The sequence below is a fragment of the Miniopterus natalensis genome, chromosome 7, assembly GCF_054644295.1.
Source record: "Miniopterus natalensis isolate mMinNat1 chromosome 7, mMinNat1.hap1, whole genome shotgun sequence".
In the NCBI taxonomy this organism is placed as follows: Eukaryota; Metazoa; Chordata; class Mammalia; order Chiroptera; family Miniopteridae; genus Miniopterus; species Miniopterus natalensis.
This window is the reverse complement of record NC_142087.1, coordinates 12,099,093-12,118,031: the sequence shown is the minus strand read 5'-3', so window position 1 is coordinate 12,118,031 and position 18,939 is coordinate 12,099,093. Positions and strand designations below refer to the sequence as shown.

Below are 18,939 nucleotides of genomic sequence, written 5' to 3'. Positions count from 1 at the left end.
TTCCACCAGAGCCTGCAGGTCATGAAAGCGAAGGGGGGCAGGGTGGAGCGGAGATCAAGGGCAGATTTGCAGCAGACTGCCTCCCTCCTCCCACTTAACTGGTGGTGGTACTCCCCCCTGCTCTGAGAAATTAAACCAACCTCAGCAAGGAAGACTCAGCCGACATGTTTGGAAACGGTGGTCAACTTGAAAGAACTGCAAGTAGTTTCAAGGTTCTCCCAGCTGCTATTAGTCAGGTATTGACCTTGGGATGTGGTCACAGGGATTATATATTTTATTTTGCCATCCACTCCCTCTAACACTCTGATACCTCTAACTATATGGGCAATAAAGAGTCTTTCATACAGCCTCTGAATATTATCTTTGAGCTCCTCTGGGAACAGCCCAGCCCCTCAACCCTCCCGCCTTTTCAGTGAGTAATTCCACAGTGCCACCTCTGCAGTCCTCCCTTCTTGAAAAAGTAGTTTTTCTCTCAATATATCCAGCTTCCAGCCCTGAAGCTTTTCCTAACCTTCACCATTCAGACAGGGTAATTTGCCTTCTCAGCTGCCTGACTTAAAAGACATGGCACATTTCAAAGAAACAGGTAGAGCTAGTAAAGGTTTTGATAGTTGTGGTTTCCACTGTGATCCCATAAGCACTACTTACTCAGATTTATTATAGAACTTAGCCATTCTGATTTACAACTGACCACTATCCATGTCTTATCTCCCTCATTAGACTGTGAGCTTCTTAGAACTATTGCTAGTTTCTTGCAAACTGCCCAGGACATAGTGTGCACTCAATAAACTACGAGCTTAGAGGGAAAAAACAAAAACATAAAGTGAACTGCCACCTTAGGTTCCTTAGCCAATTTCAGTGACTGAGTTCAGAAGAAGAAATATTTCAGAGGTGATCAAAACCAAAAAGTCTTTATATAGTAGTCAGTCCTGTGATGCAAAGCTCAGCTGAAGGCAGTCTCAAACAAGGGTCCTTTTGACAGGGCAACCATTCCCCACGTTCCTCAGATACTCACTATGGTCAAAGTAGTAAACTTAGTTCTCCAGAATTTACTTTCCCAAGGCCTGGCAGTTCAATAAATACATTCCCCAGCCCCCACTTCAATGTCTCTCCTATATCCTTCTGACCTTTAATACTGTGTAACATTAGATGAAAAATTAATTTTTTTTGGCTACTTATTTTGCAGCTGAAGAAAAAATATACTGTTTAAGGTGTTAAATATTTTTACATGCAACAAACCTGGCGTGAATCTAACCTGTATGCACACTTTAGAGGTACAGGCGTAAATGTCAGTGCTGTAATTTGTTATAGGTTTCTGATGACCAGCAATGAAAATGACCACGGATTCTCACAATTCAAACCACTTTTACGTAAATGTGAACTTTCCTAAAACAGCCAAGGGAGAGAACTTTCCATCTAAGCTCATAGAGTCTCTTAGAGATACTGATAGAATAGTTCATTGGGTTAGGTGTTCTTTGAGAAAATCCTGCAAATATTAGCTTCTTTCTGGGACTATGCTTTGACCTTTACTAAAAATGTGCTTCAAGACACCAGTTATTAAAATGAAAGGAACAGTTTTTAATGCCTGAACAACTGCCATTTCATAAATCAGCCCTGCAGAAGGCTATACGTTACAAGTCAGCAGTGTTTAAAGAAAATACATTTGGTAACTTCACTTAAATTGCTCACTGCCCTAGCCAGTTTGGCTCAATGGTTAGAGCATCAGCCCACAGACTGAAGGGTCTCAGGTTCGGTACCAGTCAAGGGCATGTACCTTGGTTGCAGGTTCCATTTCTGGCCACGGTTAGGGCGCATGTGGGAGGCAACCAACTGATGTGTCTCTCTCACATCAATGTTTCTCTCTCTCCCCCCCTTCCACTCTCTCTGAAAAGCAATAGGAAAAAATATCCTGTAGTGAGGATAACAAAAAAAATTTTTTTTTTAAATTGCTCACTTACCAGACATGAAGGAGAGTTATAAGAAACCATGAATTGAATGTATCAGGCATCTGACACCCTAGAAAATAACAATAAAGTATAAATATGTATGGGTTCAGAGGAGAAATATCAACTATATTTTAAATACTGGTAGGAATCTGTTCAACTAAAATATATGACAGTTACAGTACTTTCTGATTATACTATCAGAGTGAGCCAGGAAAACCACAGGGCAAGACCACAAAATGAAAGAGCACTGAATGTAGCCAGACAACCAGCCTTCTAGTCCTAGCCATTATCACCTTGCAGTGCAGCCTTGGGTAAATCAATTCTCTTCTCAGGTCCTCAGTTTTCTCACTTTGTATAATGTGGCCTAGATGATCTCGATGATTCCTTCCAACTTCCATGTGATTCTGTTATTTTCCCTTCCTAGTCTCAAATTCTTCTGGGAAACTAGGCAGACACCACCTTGCCTACTCCACTTAAGTACAGGCTTTTTTCACTTGAGCCCCACTGAAAAGTCTAAATTCTAGTCTCCTGTTCCTGTCTTCTTTCCTTAAGGTGACGCAGTGTGCTACTAATGATTCACCCAAAATAAATAACCAGAGAAAGAAGCAAGCTCTAGGGAGCTGTAGCTGACTAAGAAAGGAAACCATTTCTAACAAAAGGCTGTTTATCACCTCCAGGAATGACAAAATGGGCAGGACTTATCCTGGCTGAAGATATCAAAAATCAGGTCAGTGCTCAGGCATCCAAGTCTCTCAATTCTCAGATCTCTAAGAAATGCCTCTGGCAGGATGAGGGGTCCCCCACTGGACATACCCCCTTATAATATGACAGGGAGAAAAGCTGAAAGAAGAGGATAAGAGAGAATCAGTGGGTAGAATCTGTCCCATGGAACAGTGACTCAAGAAGTAAGTGGTACCTTCTGCCTTTCAGGGAACCATGAAGTACACAGTGTACTACGTGGTAACCAACAGGGGTAATCAGGAGGGAACACAGAGCAGGGCCCCTGTGAGGTATCCTAACACGCCAATTACAGTAAAGAGCTATAATCCACTGAGGGCTTACTAAGTGCCAGACATTATAATAGGTGCTTTACATACACTGGCTCAATGAGTCCTCCCAACGGTCCTATGAAGTGGGTGGGTACTGATATCATCCCCAATTGACAGGTGAGAAAACTGACTCTTAAGAGAGATTAGGACAATTGCCCAAGGTCATAGCTATGAAATGAGACATGTGGGTCAAATTCAGATCTGCTTGATTCCAGACACTGCGGTCTTAATTGGCAACTGCCTCTCTAATACTAATATCAGAAACTAACATTCACTAAGGGCCCATACGACATGCCAGGTCCACTTCTGGTCATGTCAATACATTATCTCACTTAATCCTCACTTGAACCCTGAAGGGAGGCATTATTATCCTCATTCTAGAGATAAGGAAATGGGCTCAAAAAGGCTAAGTAACTTATGGGCAGCCACAATATTAATGAGCTAGTGGCTGGGTTGCAGTTTAAGTCCAGGTCTGTCACAAAGTGACACCAAAATATTCTGGTGAGCTTACTGGGAGGTGCCCAGCAGCTGTCAAGTGGACTTCCTCTTGGAGCCCAGCAGGAGGGAGGTGAAGGCTGGCCTGGCTGGCCATACAGCTATTAAGACACATGCCATATGAGAGTAGGCCAACCACCCTCCACCTAGAACAAGAATAGCCATGAGAAACTCTCAAGCCCGGATCTGAAGTTGGGTCTTTTTTGGATGCTAGAACAAAACATTAAAAATAAAAGTTTTCTTGGAAGTCTGTCTTTCAATCTGGAAAATGAAATTTGGCTGCTTCTAAAGGACAATCTGTTCAATTGCTACCTCTACATCAAAGCTTCTCAGCAGCCTCCAGGAGCCTTTCCAATTTTCTCAGAGAGGGAATCAGTTCTTGGGCTGGAAAGCACAGACAGACAGACAGGCCAGCAGCTGGACTTGGGTCATACTTTTTCCCTTCTGGGGGTCGGCTCAGGGCTGAGGATGGGAAAAGACCTGGCATATGATTGACTCCCTGTACCCACTGGGGTCAAAACCCACAGTGTAAAGCCCTAAAAAACAAGACCACTGAATGTTTGACTGTGAGCAACACAAAAACACAGCAGATTCTTTAGCTCAATGAAAGGAGTTTAAACACTTCAAAGTTAAAACCTGCTGTAGTCTTTTGCCATAATCACACTTTGCTCCAATAAACACTCAGTGCATTATTTTCTGAGACTAGGTCCTTTCTTCCTCGACACCGAGTTGGATAAAATTAAGTAATTCATTACTGTTATAGGGCACAGTATTAACATAGTTGTTTGTTTAATGTAGGCTCTGGGGTCTCACTCACTACATGACTTTGAGTCAAGTTACTTAGCCTCTCAGTGCCTCAGTCTTCTTCTCTGTAAAAATGGGGAGAACCAGAGAACCTACCTTAATAGGATTTTTGTGAGGATTAAATAAGACCTGTAAAATATTTAGCAAAATAGTTAGTATTTAATAGGTACTCAATAAATATTCAGTGTTGTTGGTTTCCAGTGAGTTATTTAAACGTGAGAGGTTAAATTATCTTCGGAAAAACTCACTAATTGTTTAAGACTGTGTCAATAAAATGATGAACTTCAATCACTGACTCATTCATTAAAGAGTCTCCTCTCAAAGTATTATCTCTTAAGACCTAACAACAAAACAGTGTGCAGACAGCAGTATGGAATTAAACACTAACTTTACTGATTAGCCACCTCTGATCCAAAGTGCTCTTTATAACAGAACCAGTTAGCAAAGCACTGCCTGCTAACAGAGGGTAGGCTCATTCATGCACAACAGTGGGCTGCTAAGGTATCTCAGTAGTCAGAATTCCCAATATCTAGCTCTCTGGATCAAGATCCTTGAACACTTTGGCTCTGAGATGACAGGTCTACTTTGGCATTTTATGGGGTCCTGTCCAAGAGGCTGATGTGCATACTGTTTACTCTCAAGTACACTGTGGGTAAACAATTCATTCTTTTTTAAAAAATAATACTTTATTAAATTTTGGGGGTAACAATGGTTAATATGAACATATAGGTTTCAGGTTTGAGTTTCTATGTTACAAGATCTGTATATTGCTCTATGTGAACAATTCATTCTTATACAATCTTCATGAAATAGCACTGGCCTTGTTTCTGTTGGAGTGAGGATGACACTGATAAGCTACCTGAGACTCTGTTATTTTAAAAAATTACTAAACTCTCAGAACACTAAAAGTGAAGCCCTAAAATACCAAAACCCAAGGTACCAATGGCCACTTGAAAGGTGTAATATTGATACATATATATACACATATGTGTATGTGTGTGTGTGTGTGTGTGTGTGTGTGTGTGTATTCTCTTCTTTTACCCCAAACCTGTCTGGCCTACTCTTTAGAACCTAGGATGCAAAAAAAGTCAGTCTCATTATTTCATAGTTATTCTCTATCTGCCTCCAAATAGTATTTTCAGATTGGCTCCCTTTTTTATTTACTAGCCACAGTTTGAAACCACTATGGTTTGATTTTAATATTTAATCTACCCACAAATGACAAAGATGGATCACAATGGAGCATAATACAAATGAATACTCTATGGTTCTAAAAGGCAGTTCTCAAACTGAGTCTTAGAAAACCTGAAGTAAGAGTGGTGTCACTGAAAATGTACTGCCTCCCTAGTTAGCTACTTTAATGGACAAAGCTAGAACAAAGCTCACTGAGATGTACATACTTCAATATATATAAACATCAATTTACTATACTAAGAGAACATCTCATAAGCAGTTCTCATTTAAGTATATTTTTATAACTAGTTTACAACAGATTATAAATTGAAACTTAAATATGTCTCATTATTCCATACTATAATATTAACTCAAGAATTTTCAATAATGAGAACTGGCTAAGACAAAGATAGCTAGTAAACATCATTTCAAAATAATTATAATAATTTTTGAGTTAATTATTGAATCAAATATTAAACAGATGTCTGAGGATGAGGTTTTAATATCTGGTAACAAATACTTAAGCACATGGGTTCAAGAAACTACTTAAGAAAAATCCAGCTTCTAATATTAATAGTTTCTTCATCACATAGAGAAAGAATTTTTTCCTTTCAGATTAATTTTTCCTAAAATGAGAACCTGTTAGAGATTAAAAAACAGCAGGAAAGTTTCCTTTCTTTACTATAAACAAATAAGGAATGGAAGGTGGATACTAAATCAGGATGACAAGTTAGTATATTTTAAATTTATATTATAGCAATCTGCTAAAATAGTAAAAATAAACAAAACTTGCATTTGGTTTTAAAAAAACAAAATAGTTATTAAATAATCAAAACTGCATCCAGCTTTCTTTATTGTTGTTAACATAATTATATAAAAATATTTGCTGTCCATGAAAAATACTAAGTATATATAGTTAGGTGTTTGTTCTTTGAGGATAATAGCTGCTACTATAGATGCCTCGCACACATCTCCTTCCAAAACCTGTGGAACTAGAATTGGCTTAAACTTTCCCAGTGACTTTGGACATACCTACTTTAATTAACTTTGTTTTAAACTACAACAGTTTATAACATCAAAATGAATACTCTGTATAATCAAAGGCTAATGGTGGTCCAAGCTAGTAACACCCTTTTGGAAAGCAATTTATCAATGAGATATAAATAATAAAATTCTAAATGCCTTTTGAGCTGATAGCCCTTCAACAGAAGGAAGAAAAATCATAAGGCACATTTCTGGATTAACTAAAACAATTAAAAACTAGAAATAAAAAGAGGACCAACTGGCAAAAAGTTCACTCAAAATTCGAAATATCCAGAATGTAAAACAGGTATGTTTACATGAGTATTCTTATGTTAAAAAAAAGCATGTGTGGACAAGGGGGATGATAATATCAAAGTACTAGACTGGCGATTTTTAAAATTTTTTTTTAATATATCTTTATTGATTTCATAGACAGGGAGGGAGAGAGATAGAAACATCAATGATGAGAGAATCATTGATCAGCTGCAGCCCGCAACCCGGGCATGTGCCCTGACAGGGAATCGAATCCCGATCACCTGGATCCTAGGTCGATGCTCAACCGCTGAGCCATGCCCGGCTGGGCTAGACTGGCGATTTTTAACCAGTGTACGGCAGGAGATGTGCCACAAGAATTTTAAAATATGCAATACCTAACTATTTGGTCAGGGGCACTGACCTTTTTTCCCTTAGACTGTCAAAAAAAATGACAACAGCCAACATAATAATAGCCAACTGGTGTGAATGAATCAAAATTATACCTTTTTTTTTTTTTTGTCAGATCAGCAAAAAATATATTTTTTGGTGTGCCACAGAAGTTATTAGTTTATGTGTGTCATGAGATGAAAAAGGTGTACTAGACACATTTTTAGATTTTTCCCCAAAACTTGTTAAAATATTTTATTTATAGGGCTCTTCTGCTCTTTGTTTATTCTATTAAGAGAAAAATTAGCAGCTTCACATGTTGTGAAGGAAAAATTATTTCACTAGTGACTTAAAAAAATCTATCCTATTAAGACACAGTCATAAAAATAAAAAGTAGATTCATTTTCCTTTTCAGAACTATCAAAAACAGTAACTTACTTAGAAAGAATTCCTCGAAGTCAGTTTTCTTCACACAGCTAGTATACATTCGTAGGGCTGCAATCTTAATCTTCTAGACAAAGAAAACAAAACCAAACTCAAGACGTGACCAAGTGGATGATCTATTGCCATTAGATGTAGGTCTCAGAACCTTACATTTCTTCAACTAGAAGGAAGGGTACAAACCTGTCTCTAGGCAGTTTAACAGCTAAACAAAAAACAGATACTTCTTTCTACTCTTAAAGCTACTCATTCATACAGACTTCACACAGGTTTCACATTTCAGGACTTTAGCATGAACAGGTAAAAAAGGTTTCCCAATACTTAGATAAAAATCTCTCCTTTAAGTCAAGCCCATTCCACCACATATAAGCCTCCCTCATCCTTCTGACCAAAATCAAACAAACAAACAAACAAGCAAAACCTTAATCCTTCAATCTTTTCTCAGAGGCACAGCTATCTATTCCATGAGTCTTTTTTTCCCTTGGAGGAAAGGTCACTTTTTTTCTATATTTCCCTAGTTTAATAGTTAGCTGATTAACAGAAGACTGTGTTTATAAATAAGAGCTTCTAATGAATATAAAACATAGAAGGACTGACCTTTTACTATTCTCCAAAGCACTAAGAATTTTCTTAAAATTTTTATCTGAAAATTTTTATCTTAAGATTTGTACATTTACTATATGTAAATTATGCCTTAATGAAAATAAATCTAAAAATAAAATATAAGTTCTTTTAAGAATTAATTGTAGGTCTGAAGATCAACTCAGTACTTAACTAAACAAGTATTTCTAGGGACTTTGAAAATATTTCCTTAAGGATACAATTAAATAAACTAGCACATCAACAAAAGGTTTGTAGAAGAAGCTTATTTATTCTTTTTTTTTTAAATCCTCACCCAAGGATATTTTTTCCTCTGGAAGGGAGAGGAGGAGGGGGAGAGAGAAACATCTATGTGAGAGAGACACACTGATTGGTTGCCTTCTGCACATACCCCAACCAGGGCCGGGAATGGAACCTGCAACCCAGGTTATGAGACCTTGACAGGAATCAAACCTGCGACCCTTCGGTGCAGGCCAACACTCAAACTACTGAACGCATCAGTCAGGGTGAAGCTTATTTAGTCTTAATATGACAGAGAAAGTTATAAACTCAAATATGTACAGACTAAAAAAAATATGCACAGACTGAGAATTGCATAGCAACTAAAGAAAAACCAATCTAGAATTTTAGTAGAGGTATGTTACTAAGATTCAAAGTCACCAAATATATACTATATTCAGTACTACATAATCTTCATATTTCTCTATACTCTATAGAGTCAAAGCAATAGCCTCTGATGAGCAGAAATACCCATAATAAATTAAGGAAGGATTATGTCTCTGATTGTAATTAATATTTTTTTTATTTGCTAATTTGAAGCCTGTCATCATTTCAACGCTTTTAGTCTAAAGCTCACATGGGGGAAATAGAACAGAACATGTTAACAAGTAGAAATCGATATACCTATATAAGGAGTAAATCAGCACTAGAAGCCCATGATTAAACAATATCCATGGTAAAATACTAGGAAAAAAAAGAGCAAATCAAACCTAAAAGCAAGCAGAAAGATATAATAAAGACTAAGAGCAAAAATCAATAAAATTGAAAACAGAAAAATAATATGGAAAATCAAAGAAGCCAAAGCTGGTTCTTAAAATATCAATAAAATTGATAAAACTTCAGTTAGACTGATAATGAAAAAAAAAGAGAAAATACAAATTACAAACATCAGGAATCAGAGGGGACATCACAAATCCTGAGGTTATTAGTAGGATAAGGGAATATTAGGAAAAACTTTAGATCAATGCATTTGATTATCTAGATGAATGGACAAAATCCTTGAATGATACAAACTACCAAAGCTCACTAGAATAATAACATGAATAGTCCTGTATCTACTAAAGACATTGGATTTGGGGGGGGGGGGGGGAACCTTCCCACAAAGAACCACAAAGAAATTACTACAAAGGCATCACTACAGATTCTACCAAACATCTAAAGAAATGATACTAATCTACACAAACTCGTCCAGAAAACAAGGGGAAAGAACACTTCCCAGCTCATTCTATGAGACCAACATTACTCTGATACAAAACCAAAACTATAGAACCAGAGCCTTCATAAATGTAGATACAAAACTCCTTAACAAAACACAGTATCAACAAATAGAATCCATCAATATTTAGAAAAGACAATATATCATGATCAAGTGGGATTTATTCCAGGAATGCAAAGTTGATTCAACATTTGCAAATGAATCAGTGGAATTCACCATATCAGTAGGCTAAAAACAAACCTGTTTACCTTCATTAACACCTTCAGGCTCTTGGCAGTATCTGACACAGAACATATTTTGGGAAGCAATGGTCTGTGCCATCACCACACTAATGATATCCTAATGATATCATTATCCTAATACTTTGGCCTTGACAGGCCTATTCCTATCCTGAGACAGAGGGTTTAGGACACCTGTCAGCTCTTTGCTTCATTTGACAAATAATTTACTGAGTATCTAACTCAATGTCTGGCATTGATTTGGACACTGGGAATAGAGAAGTGAACAAAGCAGTCAAAAACTCCTGCTTTCATAGAGCTTATGGCCTGTTTGACTCTAGACACATTTATAATTTTAAGTAAAATTCCTAATAGCTATTTCTTGATTTGTTTAACTCTGGAGTTCCCTTATACATAGAGTCCTCCAGGTCCATAATTAATCACCCTGCCTAAGGAAAGGGAGACTTGTGTCCAAGGCCCAAATCTTTCCTTGAGAAGGAAGTTTTCCCCCACATGTTCATGAAGAAAGCATTCATTACAAATAATGAAGACTTCACCAGATTGGCCAGGTATTTACACAGTGCTCATACTGTGGCAATCAGGAGAATTTTATAGTTCCTCACTTTTCCTACAGCAAAGCCAAGTCTTTATACTTGGGTGAGCCATTTTCCTGGACAAATCTCTAAAGCAAGTCCCTTGAGACCATCACAGGGATTGGAAATAATAACTTGGGGAAAGAACCTCTTCAAGATTCACGTGTTAATGTAGGTTAAGGAGGTAGGTGGACTAAATTTCCACCCAGTCAATATGCATAAATTGCTCTGGTCCTCAGAGGACTTCATGTTTATTTCATTCTAACTTTGAAAGACTTCATCAGTCTACCTGACTAAAACAGAAACACATAAGACAGTTTTAGGAAATGAAAATCAGCTCTCCCACTAACATGCATTTTGTCCCACCCTACAAGATGAAAAACAAATCTAGTAAAAGGCTTACACTAAAGGAAGGGGCTCTGAAGTCATTTGAACCTTCTATTCTGTACTGGAATTCCTTCTGCAGCATTCCTGATTCACGGTCAACCATCTGGGTCCCTGTTCAGATAAGTGCAATGACCTTGTGAGGCTACCTATCCCACTGGAGGACAACTCTTATTAGATTTTTGATAACTGAACTTAAATATGCTTCGTGTAACACTTATTAAACATCATCTGCCCACTGAAATACATCAGATTAAGTCTCTTCATTATTATTTTTTATATCTGCCCTTCAAATATCTGAGAAGAACATTCATGTCTTCCCTTTTCCAGGCTAAGCATCCTTACTTCCTTCAGACATTCTTCATTCAACAGTTTCTAAAGCCTTCACAAGGCTCAGTGCCTATTCCTAAATGCATTCCAGTGTGCCACTGTCCTTCAGAAATGGGTTAATTTTTTGTTTTAATGATAATTTGGAAACTGCCTAATCTATGGCATGTGGCTGAATCTGGTAAATGCTGTCCTTGTCTTACCTGATATTGCTACATAAAGATAATGAAAAAGAATAGTTATTTCACAGTAGTCAAATAGGTAAGGAAAAGCTACATTTAAATTCCAAAATATGAATCTAGAAGAAAAATGGAACCCACAAGTAAACATTATAGAAAAAGATGGAGGAAAAAGGTTGATACTGCTGATGTGGACAGACAAGCAGGCAGTTTACTCCCTAATCAAAGGAATGTAAAAACACAAAACTCAAAGAATCTTGCCAGTACAATCCTAAACAAGTGTCTAGTCATAGATTTCAGAGTCAGCATTTGCTAAAAAGAGTTCACAATCTTTCAAAATGGAAAGTTATACCTGTATTTTCCCACCTAAATTATACTAGAATGTCATACTTGGATGTTTCGATGTCACAAATTATAAAAATGGTTATAGCAAATAGAGAGTGCCACATCACCAAAAGTTTTTAAAATGCAAATATTAGAAACTTAGTTGAGATCACAAGGGAATCAAGAAAAATCAAAGGCTAACTTAAGATACAGCAATGAAGAAATTTTCTGGTGATTTAGTAATCCTCCAAGTGGTAGCCAACCTTTCCTCTGGAATTATAAAAAAACACACTAGACAAAGAGTATAGTAGCAACCAAGTGGAACCCAACCATCAAGTGAATAAATTTTTTTCTTTTCTTTCTGCTCTCATTTGCCTTTTCTCTTAACTAATTTCTAATTTTCAAACAAAACACATTTTAAGTTTTTCAATCCAAATGACATAATCATAACCATTTTTTTTAACAGGGGAAAAGATTCTGGTTAATAACATTACCAAATGTAACAATGATTATTAATTGTCAAAGACTTAAGATATAGGAAAGATAACTTTCATGAACATAGCTAATATTTCTTCGATGACTAAGGAGGTACTTCATAACTTTAGGGTCTAGTGTGTGTATTATTTTCTATACTTTCCAAAGCCTGTTATTGGAATCACTATTCACTTTTCAGAATTTATGTAAAAGGGAGATTATAGAGAGAAGCCTATATTTGCTACAGTGAGAATCATTAGGGAGAGAACCAGACATTATAAGAAACTAAAAGTAGAAGACTAATAAAATTGAAATTCTAATTCAAATCCAACTTGTTAAAATGGTGTAACTGGCATTATTTGGTAATTTGGGCAAAACTATGGTGTTATCTAGAAAATAGATAAAATCTATTGGCTTGCTTTGATTAATATATAACTTATGACTGATTAGGCTTGTCCAACATTCTAGTAATTTATTTTAATATATTTTTATTGATTTTAGAGAAAGAGGAAGGGAGAGGGAGAGAGAAACACTGATTGGCTGCCTCCTGCACAGCACCTACTGGGGATATGGAGCCCGAAACCCGGTGTATACCCTGACGGGGAATCGAACTGGTGACCTCTTGGTACATGGGTCTGTGCTCAACCACTGAGCCACACCAGCCAGGCCATTCTAGCAATTTTAAAAGGCACTTCTGCCATAATGGTAGAGAAACTAGTAGTGCTAAAAGATAACTGGAATGAGGAAAACTGAATAGCAAATGTTTTATTACTTCAATTGCTTAAAGGCACTGTTTAAAAAGCCTAGAAGCAGTATGCACCTGATGCAAAGAGGACATTCATTAACTTACAACAACTACTATATAACATAACATGTTAGGCCAAGAGTTGACTAGGAATGATAATCAGCAAATATCCCTCCATAATAAGAATTATAATAAATCACAGCGGTAATTAGTAATTTAAAAGATACTTCTTAGTAAAATTTTAAAGAAAGTCACTATAATGACCTAGTGAAAATCACTTATGAATATGGAGAGAGTAATGTTTCCTTAAGAACACTGTCCATCAAAGCATCTGGCTGGCGCACCTAATTCCTTAGAACTCATCTACATGACATACCATGTAGCAAGAACCTGGAAAGCCCAGTCTTATTGGCTTACCTGTTACTGAGATACTGCTAAGGAATCAAGTTAAGGGAGTAGAGGGAACATTTCAGCCCCTTATGCTGTATAGACCTGACTTGGGAAGGGGGCAGGAGGATAACAACACATTCTGAAGCTCTCAAAATAATGTATGAATTTCACAAAAGCAAAGCAGAAACTTAAAAAAATCTTCTATAAGGAGCAGAAAGCACAAAGCCCCAAAAGGAAAAATGAAAAGAACTTAAAAGACTTTACCCATTTACTGTATTTCAAAGGTCCTGTGAATCCCATGGCTTCTATTATCTTCGTGAAGGCACCAACCTTCTCCTCAACAGGCTGTGGGAAATCCTTGGTAGTAGAAAGCTATTTAACCAAAAAAGGGGTACCAAAATTAGTGCCCCCCCCCAAAAAAAATTTTTAAATGCTTTTGTTTCTTATTAGGTCTAAGAGCATTTTTATTGCTTAGATTTTTTTTCCACCTAGAATTTTTAATTCTCATTTTTCTGGTCATCTTATCACTCAGTGCAAACCCATCTGGAACTCTATCTAATATATGTTCTCCAAATTTCAAAACAAGGCATACCCACCTCACTGACCATATGCCTATGGACCCATACCTAGGAAATGATCAATTCTGGGTATCAGAATAAAAGTTCTAAAAAAACAGTACTTCTAAAAGGAAATCTTGACTCCGCATTTCCCAAAGAACAATTCTGAGAAAAGGAATGTTCTATGTTTATTGACATAACAGGAAAAGGAAAGAAAAATACTGTCTGAAAGCAGTCAAATAAGCACTGGATAAATGTTTTTAAACTCTTGCATTTTCTTAGTATAACAAATTTTATTAATGACTACAGAAGACATGAGCTTGCAAATAAACTCCAAGGAAAACCTGTTCTAATGCTAAGCCTCTCCAAATGAAGGCAGACTATATAATCAATAAATTCTCCAAAAGTTAAATATTATTTTATTTTTAAGATGTAAAAAATTCATACAGACTTACTTCTCTAAAGCTTTGTCCAGGCAAGACAGTACAATGGAAGAAACAAAGGACATGGGATCAGAAGACTAAGGTTCAAATATTCAATTGGTCTGCCACTTACCATCCTTGTAACCTTAGGCAAGTCACTTCATTTTCCTGAGCCTCACCTTCTGCATTGGATAAAATTCCTTGCCTCATCCAGCTAACAATTTTGCTGAGATTCAAATAAGAACACCCATGTGAAAACCTCTATAAACATAGAAAGCGCTAATAATTCTTACCTTATTTGTGGTGTGATACTTCCTACTCAGCTGTATGTCTATTCCAGAAATCTGTTCTGATCCACCACATGCTAGGGACTGGCTCATCTGGGGCGACTTGGGGATTAAAAAAACAAAAACAAGAACAAAAAAACAGGTTTGAGCAACACTGAGCATTCACTTATAGGGTTAATCTAAGAAGAGCTGCTTCAAAGTGAAAACTATAGAATCTTCACAACCTTGCTTAACCCAGTTCCTAGTGATCTGGTCACCAAGAGGATTTAAGATTGGCACCTAGAATGTTGTCAGATATATGGTAGGTACTCAATAAACATCTGTTGAATACTTGGATAAATAAAAGAATTCAGCCCTGGAAACCTAGAACTAAATAAATCTGCTCTAAGAACTAGAACTGCAATAAAGACTTACTTAAACATTGGCAGCAGTGCAGTACACGGGGGGGGGGGGGGAAACCCAAAGACTTTCACATCAGTCAATTTTAAGTTTAAAACTTGCTTTTGCCACTTATAAGCTAGGTGATCATGGGGAAATTACTGAAACTCAGCTGTAATGAAGACTGAAGGAAATAATACAATAGTCCCCCCTTATCTATGGTTTCACTTTCAGTGGTTTCAGCTACCCACGCTCAATACAATCCAAATATATTAAATGGAAAATTCCAGAAATAAACAATTCATAAGTTTTAAATTGCACATAGTTCTAAGTAGAGTGATGGTATCTCACGCCTTCCTACTCCATCCCACTTGGGATGTGAATCATCCCTTTGTCCAGCGTATCCATACTGTATACGATATCTGCCAGTTAGTCATTTAGTAGCTACACTGGTTTTCAGACTGATTGTCACAGTATCACAGTGCTTGTATTCAAGTGGCCCTTATTTTACTTAATGGCCCTAAAGCACAAGAGCAATGATGCTGGCAATTCAGATATGCCAAAGAGATACCATAAAGTGCTTCTTTTAAGTGAAAAGGTGACTATATAGTGCAATAAGATACTCTGAGAAAACACATTCACACAACTTTTATTACAGTATATTGTCATAACTGTTCTATTTTATTATTAGTTATTATTGTTAATCTCTTACTATGCCTAACTTATATATTAAACTTTATCACAGGCATGTATGTACAGGAAAAAACGTATATATAGAGTTTGGTACTATCCACGGTTTCAGGCACCCACTAGGGGTGTTGGAACATATCCCCCAAGGATAAGGGGGGACTACTATATATGTAAGATGCCTTTTACAAAAGAGATAATAAATAAAAGAAGCTTCCATCATCACCATCATCATTGTTCAGATCAGAACTATCTTCCTTTTATGTTCACACATTGCATTTGAAAGTATTTTGGCAATATAATAGCAAAATTATTTACAATTATTATGTGTCAGGTACTATGCTAAGTGCCTTACATAGATTACCTTATTCAATCCTCACCACAACCCTATTAGGCTAGTATTATTAAAATAAAGACCAATAGACATAGTTTTGAAAATAAGTTCCTAATGAGAAAAACTGCATATAAGAGATCCTCATTGTAGAATGAAGATGGGTAAAAAGGGAGGTCCAATAAGGAAGGAGATGGTAATTAAATTAAGATACTCAATGGGAAATCCGGTAACCAGAGATTTTTTTAATAGACTTTATTTTTTAAAGCAGTTTTAGGTTCACAGCAAAAATGAGCTGGAAAGCTCACACATACATATCCACTCCCCCCATACATACAACATCCCCTATTAACATCCTTCAACAGAGCGGTACATTTGTTACAATCAGTGAACCTACACAGATACATTACTATCACTCAAAGTCCATAATTTACATTAAAGATTATTATTTTTAGTAACATAAAAAACACACATAATATGTATAAAAGTATATATGAAAATATGAATGCACATGGGCAACCCTAGAAAAGAACACACTGAAATGAAAAAGTTATTTTGTTAAATTAGTAGAACTACGGGTGAGTTTCAGAATCTAGTTTCCAAGCTCTCAATAATGGTATATTATCTTTATAATAAAAAGGAGCAGGGAGGGGGGCAGGAGGAGGGTTACCCCTCTAGTCTGGCTTATTCCAAGGAGACATGAAACACATTAAATGAAAATAATTTTTTCATAATCCTAATGAAGAAAAAATGGAATTTCTAATTGTGTAGAGCTACTATTTACTTCTGTTTCCAAACAAAGATCTTAAAAGATTAGTCAGGATTCTTCTGGCCAGTCCAAAGGACACTTAAGCTTTTATTCATAGGTATCAAGCAGGCTTTGTAAAACACAGACTAAACACAGAACACCTCCCATTACATCACACACATCAAATGTAATAGTCCATCTAAAACACAAAACACTTAGGCTCCAAAAACACAACAGACAGCAATTTCAGCTTTGGGGAGAGTTCTCCTCTATTAAATTCCATGATTTTCTCTTTGCCCAGAGCTCTAGGAGTAACCAATGGTTTCCTTCTGTGACTGTCTAACCACCTGCCATATTTCTGTCCTACCACATTCATTAGTTAACATTAACACTATATTGAACTACTGAATTACCTAGGTATCTAATACTAAGGATACCTAGCTGTCCCATACCTACACACATCTATAAGCACACATATTTACTTTTTTATACCCCTGTGCTCCCCAAAAGATTCCCTTGACCTTTAAAGACATCCTTTTTCTTTTGCATATATTGAAAAGCTATGAGTAATTTTTGTAAAAGAGAAAAAATACCCTTGAAATACTCAGATGTCACTTCAAAGAGGCTTTCTCTAGCCATTTTATCTAAAATCATTTTTTATCCCACTACTCTATCATAGCAGTAGCCTGTTCATTTTATTCACAGTACTCATTACAATGTACAATTATATATTTATTTATGTGCTTGCTTATTTTCTATCACCACCACCTAAAAGATCCATGAGTAGGAATGGGGTAGAATATCAGGATCAAGTACAGTGCATGCAACACAGGAAACACTCAAATATTTGTTGTATGAACAAACGAAACCACTGTATGGCTATGTCTTATTATTTCCTTTCTGTCCTTATATGCGTCATTCATCCAACACCTATAAAATGCTCCAGAGTTGTCAGCCTTATACCAGGTTTTAGGATACAAACAGAATCCCTGTCCTCAAGAAGCTTGTAACTTGTGGAGAAGAGAAAGATGACTCACTACACAAGAAACAGAACTAAATAGCACATTCTAAAGATCACACACACAAAAAAAGGGTTGACAATGATGTAGAAAACTAGAACCCTCATAAACTGCTCGTGGAAGTGTACAATCACTTTGGAAAATTATTTGGCAGTATCTATTGAAGCTGAATGTATGCACATCCTACATGATCAATCATTTAATTTCTAAGTGTGTGTGTGTGTGTGTGTGTGTGTGTATATATATATATATATATATATATTCCAACAGAAATGTGTACATATGTTCACTAAAAAACATGAACAAGAATATTCATAGCAGCAGTATTAATAAAAGCCCAAACTGGAAACAATACAAATATCCATCAACAGAAGAATGGATAAATAGAGGTATATCCATATGATGAGATATTACATATCACAATGAGAATGAATAAACTATTACTACACAAAACAACATGGTTGAATTTCTAAAACAAAGTTGAATGAAAGCAAACACAAGAAAGTATATGTCATATGTATAAAAGGCAAAACTACTCTATGGTATTCAAAGTGAAGACCATGATTAACTTCGCTCAGCGGTGGAGACTAGAAGGGGATTGAGGAGGTTTCTGGGGTCCTATTTCTTGATTTGGATGGTTATGTTCACTTTGTAATAACTCACTTACAATTTATTCCTTTTTCTGTACTTTTATTATACTTCAATAAAATGTACAAAAATGATTAAAGATGGGGAATAGGCAGTGTAAACAACAGAAATTTGGAGATAGAAAAGAATGACCTCATATCATCAGAAAATGACTTCATACAGAAGCCTTAAGAAGTGAACGGGAGAGAGACGGAGTGAGAAGGCAGAGGTGCGGAAGCATGGTGAATGGGAAGAGAAAAATCATTGAGTCAGAAGACTTGGGCTGAAGCTCTACCTCTTCCTATCTCATAAATTTATTTTGAGAACCAAATAAAATAATGTATGTTAGAGAGATGTGTAAACTAGAATGCATAATACAAATGTAAAGACCTGTTCCAGACAACTCCAATGATAAACTCTTTTCCAGGCAGCTCTGTGTTAAAAGAAATATAAGATTTTGCCTTTATATTTTGCTTCCAAAAAGATTCTGAAAATGAGCCTGGCCGGGCATGGCTCGGGTTGAGAGTCGACCTAGGATCCAAGCGATCAGGGTTCGATTCCGGGTCAGGGCACATGCCCGG

The 18,939-nt window shown here is 36.5% G+C and overlaps 1 protein-coding gene across 1 annotated transcript in view; it reads right to left on the bottom strand.

The window, feature by feature from the left end:
- UQCC1 (ubiquinol-cytochrome c reductase complex assembly factor 1) overlaps nucleotides 1-18,939 on the bottom strand; it is a 92,094-nt gene that overhangs the window by 54,715 nt on the left and 18,440 nt on the right. Inside the window, exons 3-6 of the mRNA XM_016213157.2 lie at nucleotides 14,575-14,670; nucleotides 13,567-13,674; nucleotides 7,571-7,643; nucleotides 1,959-2,016 (exon numbers count right to left, since the gene is read on the bottom strand). Of these exons, the coding sequence (XP_016068643.1) occupies nucleotides 1,959-2,016; nucleotides 7,571-7,643; nucleotides 13,567-13,674; nucleotides 14,575-14,670 (335 nt within the window). The remainder of the gene's footprint in view (nucleotides 1-1,958; nucleotides 2,017-7,570; nucleotides 7,644-13,566; nucleotides 13,675-14,574; nucleotides 14,671-18,939) is intronic.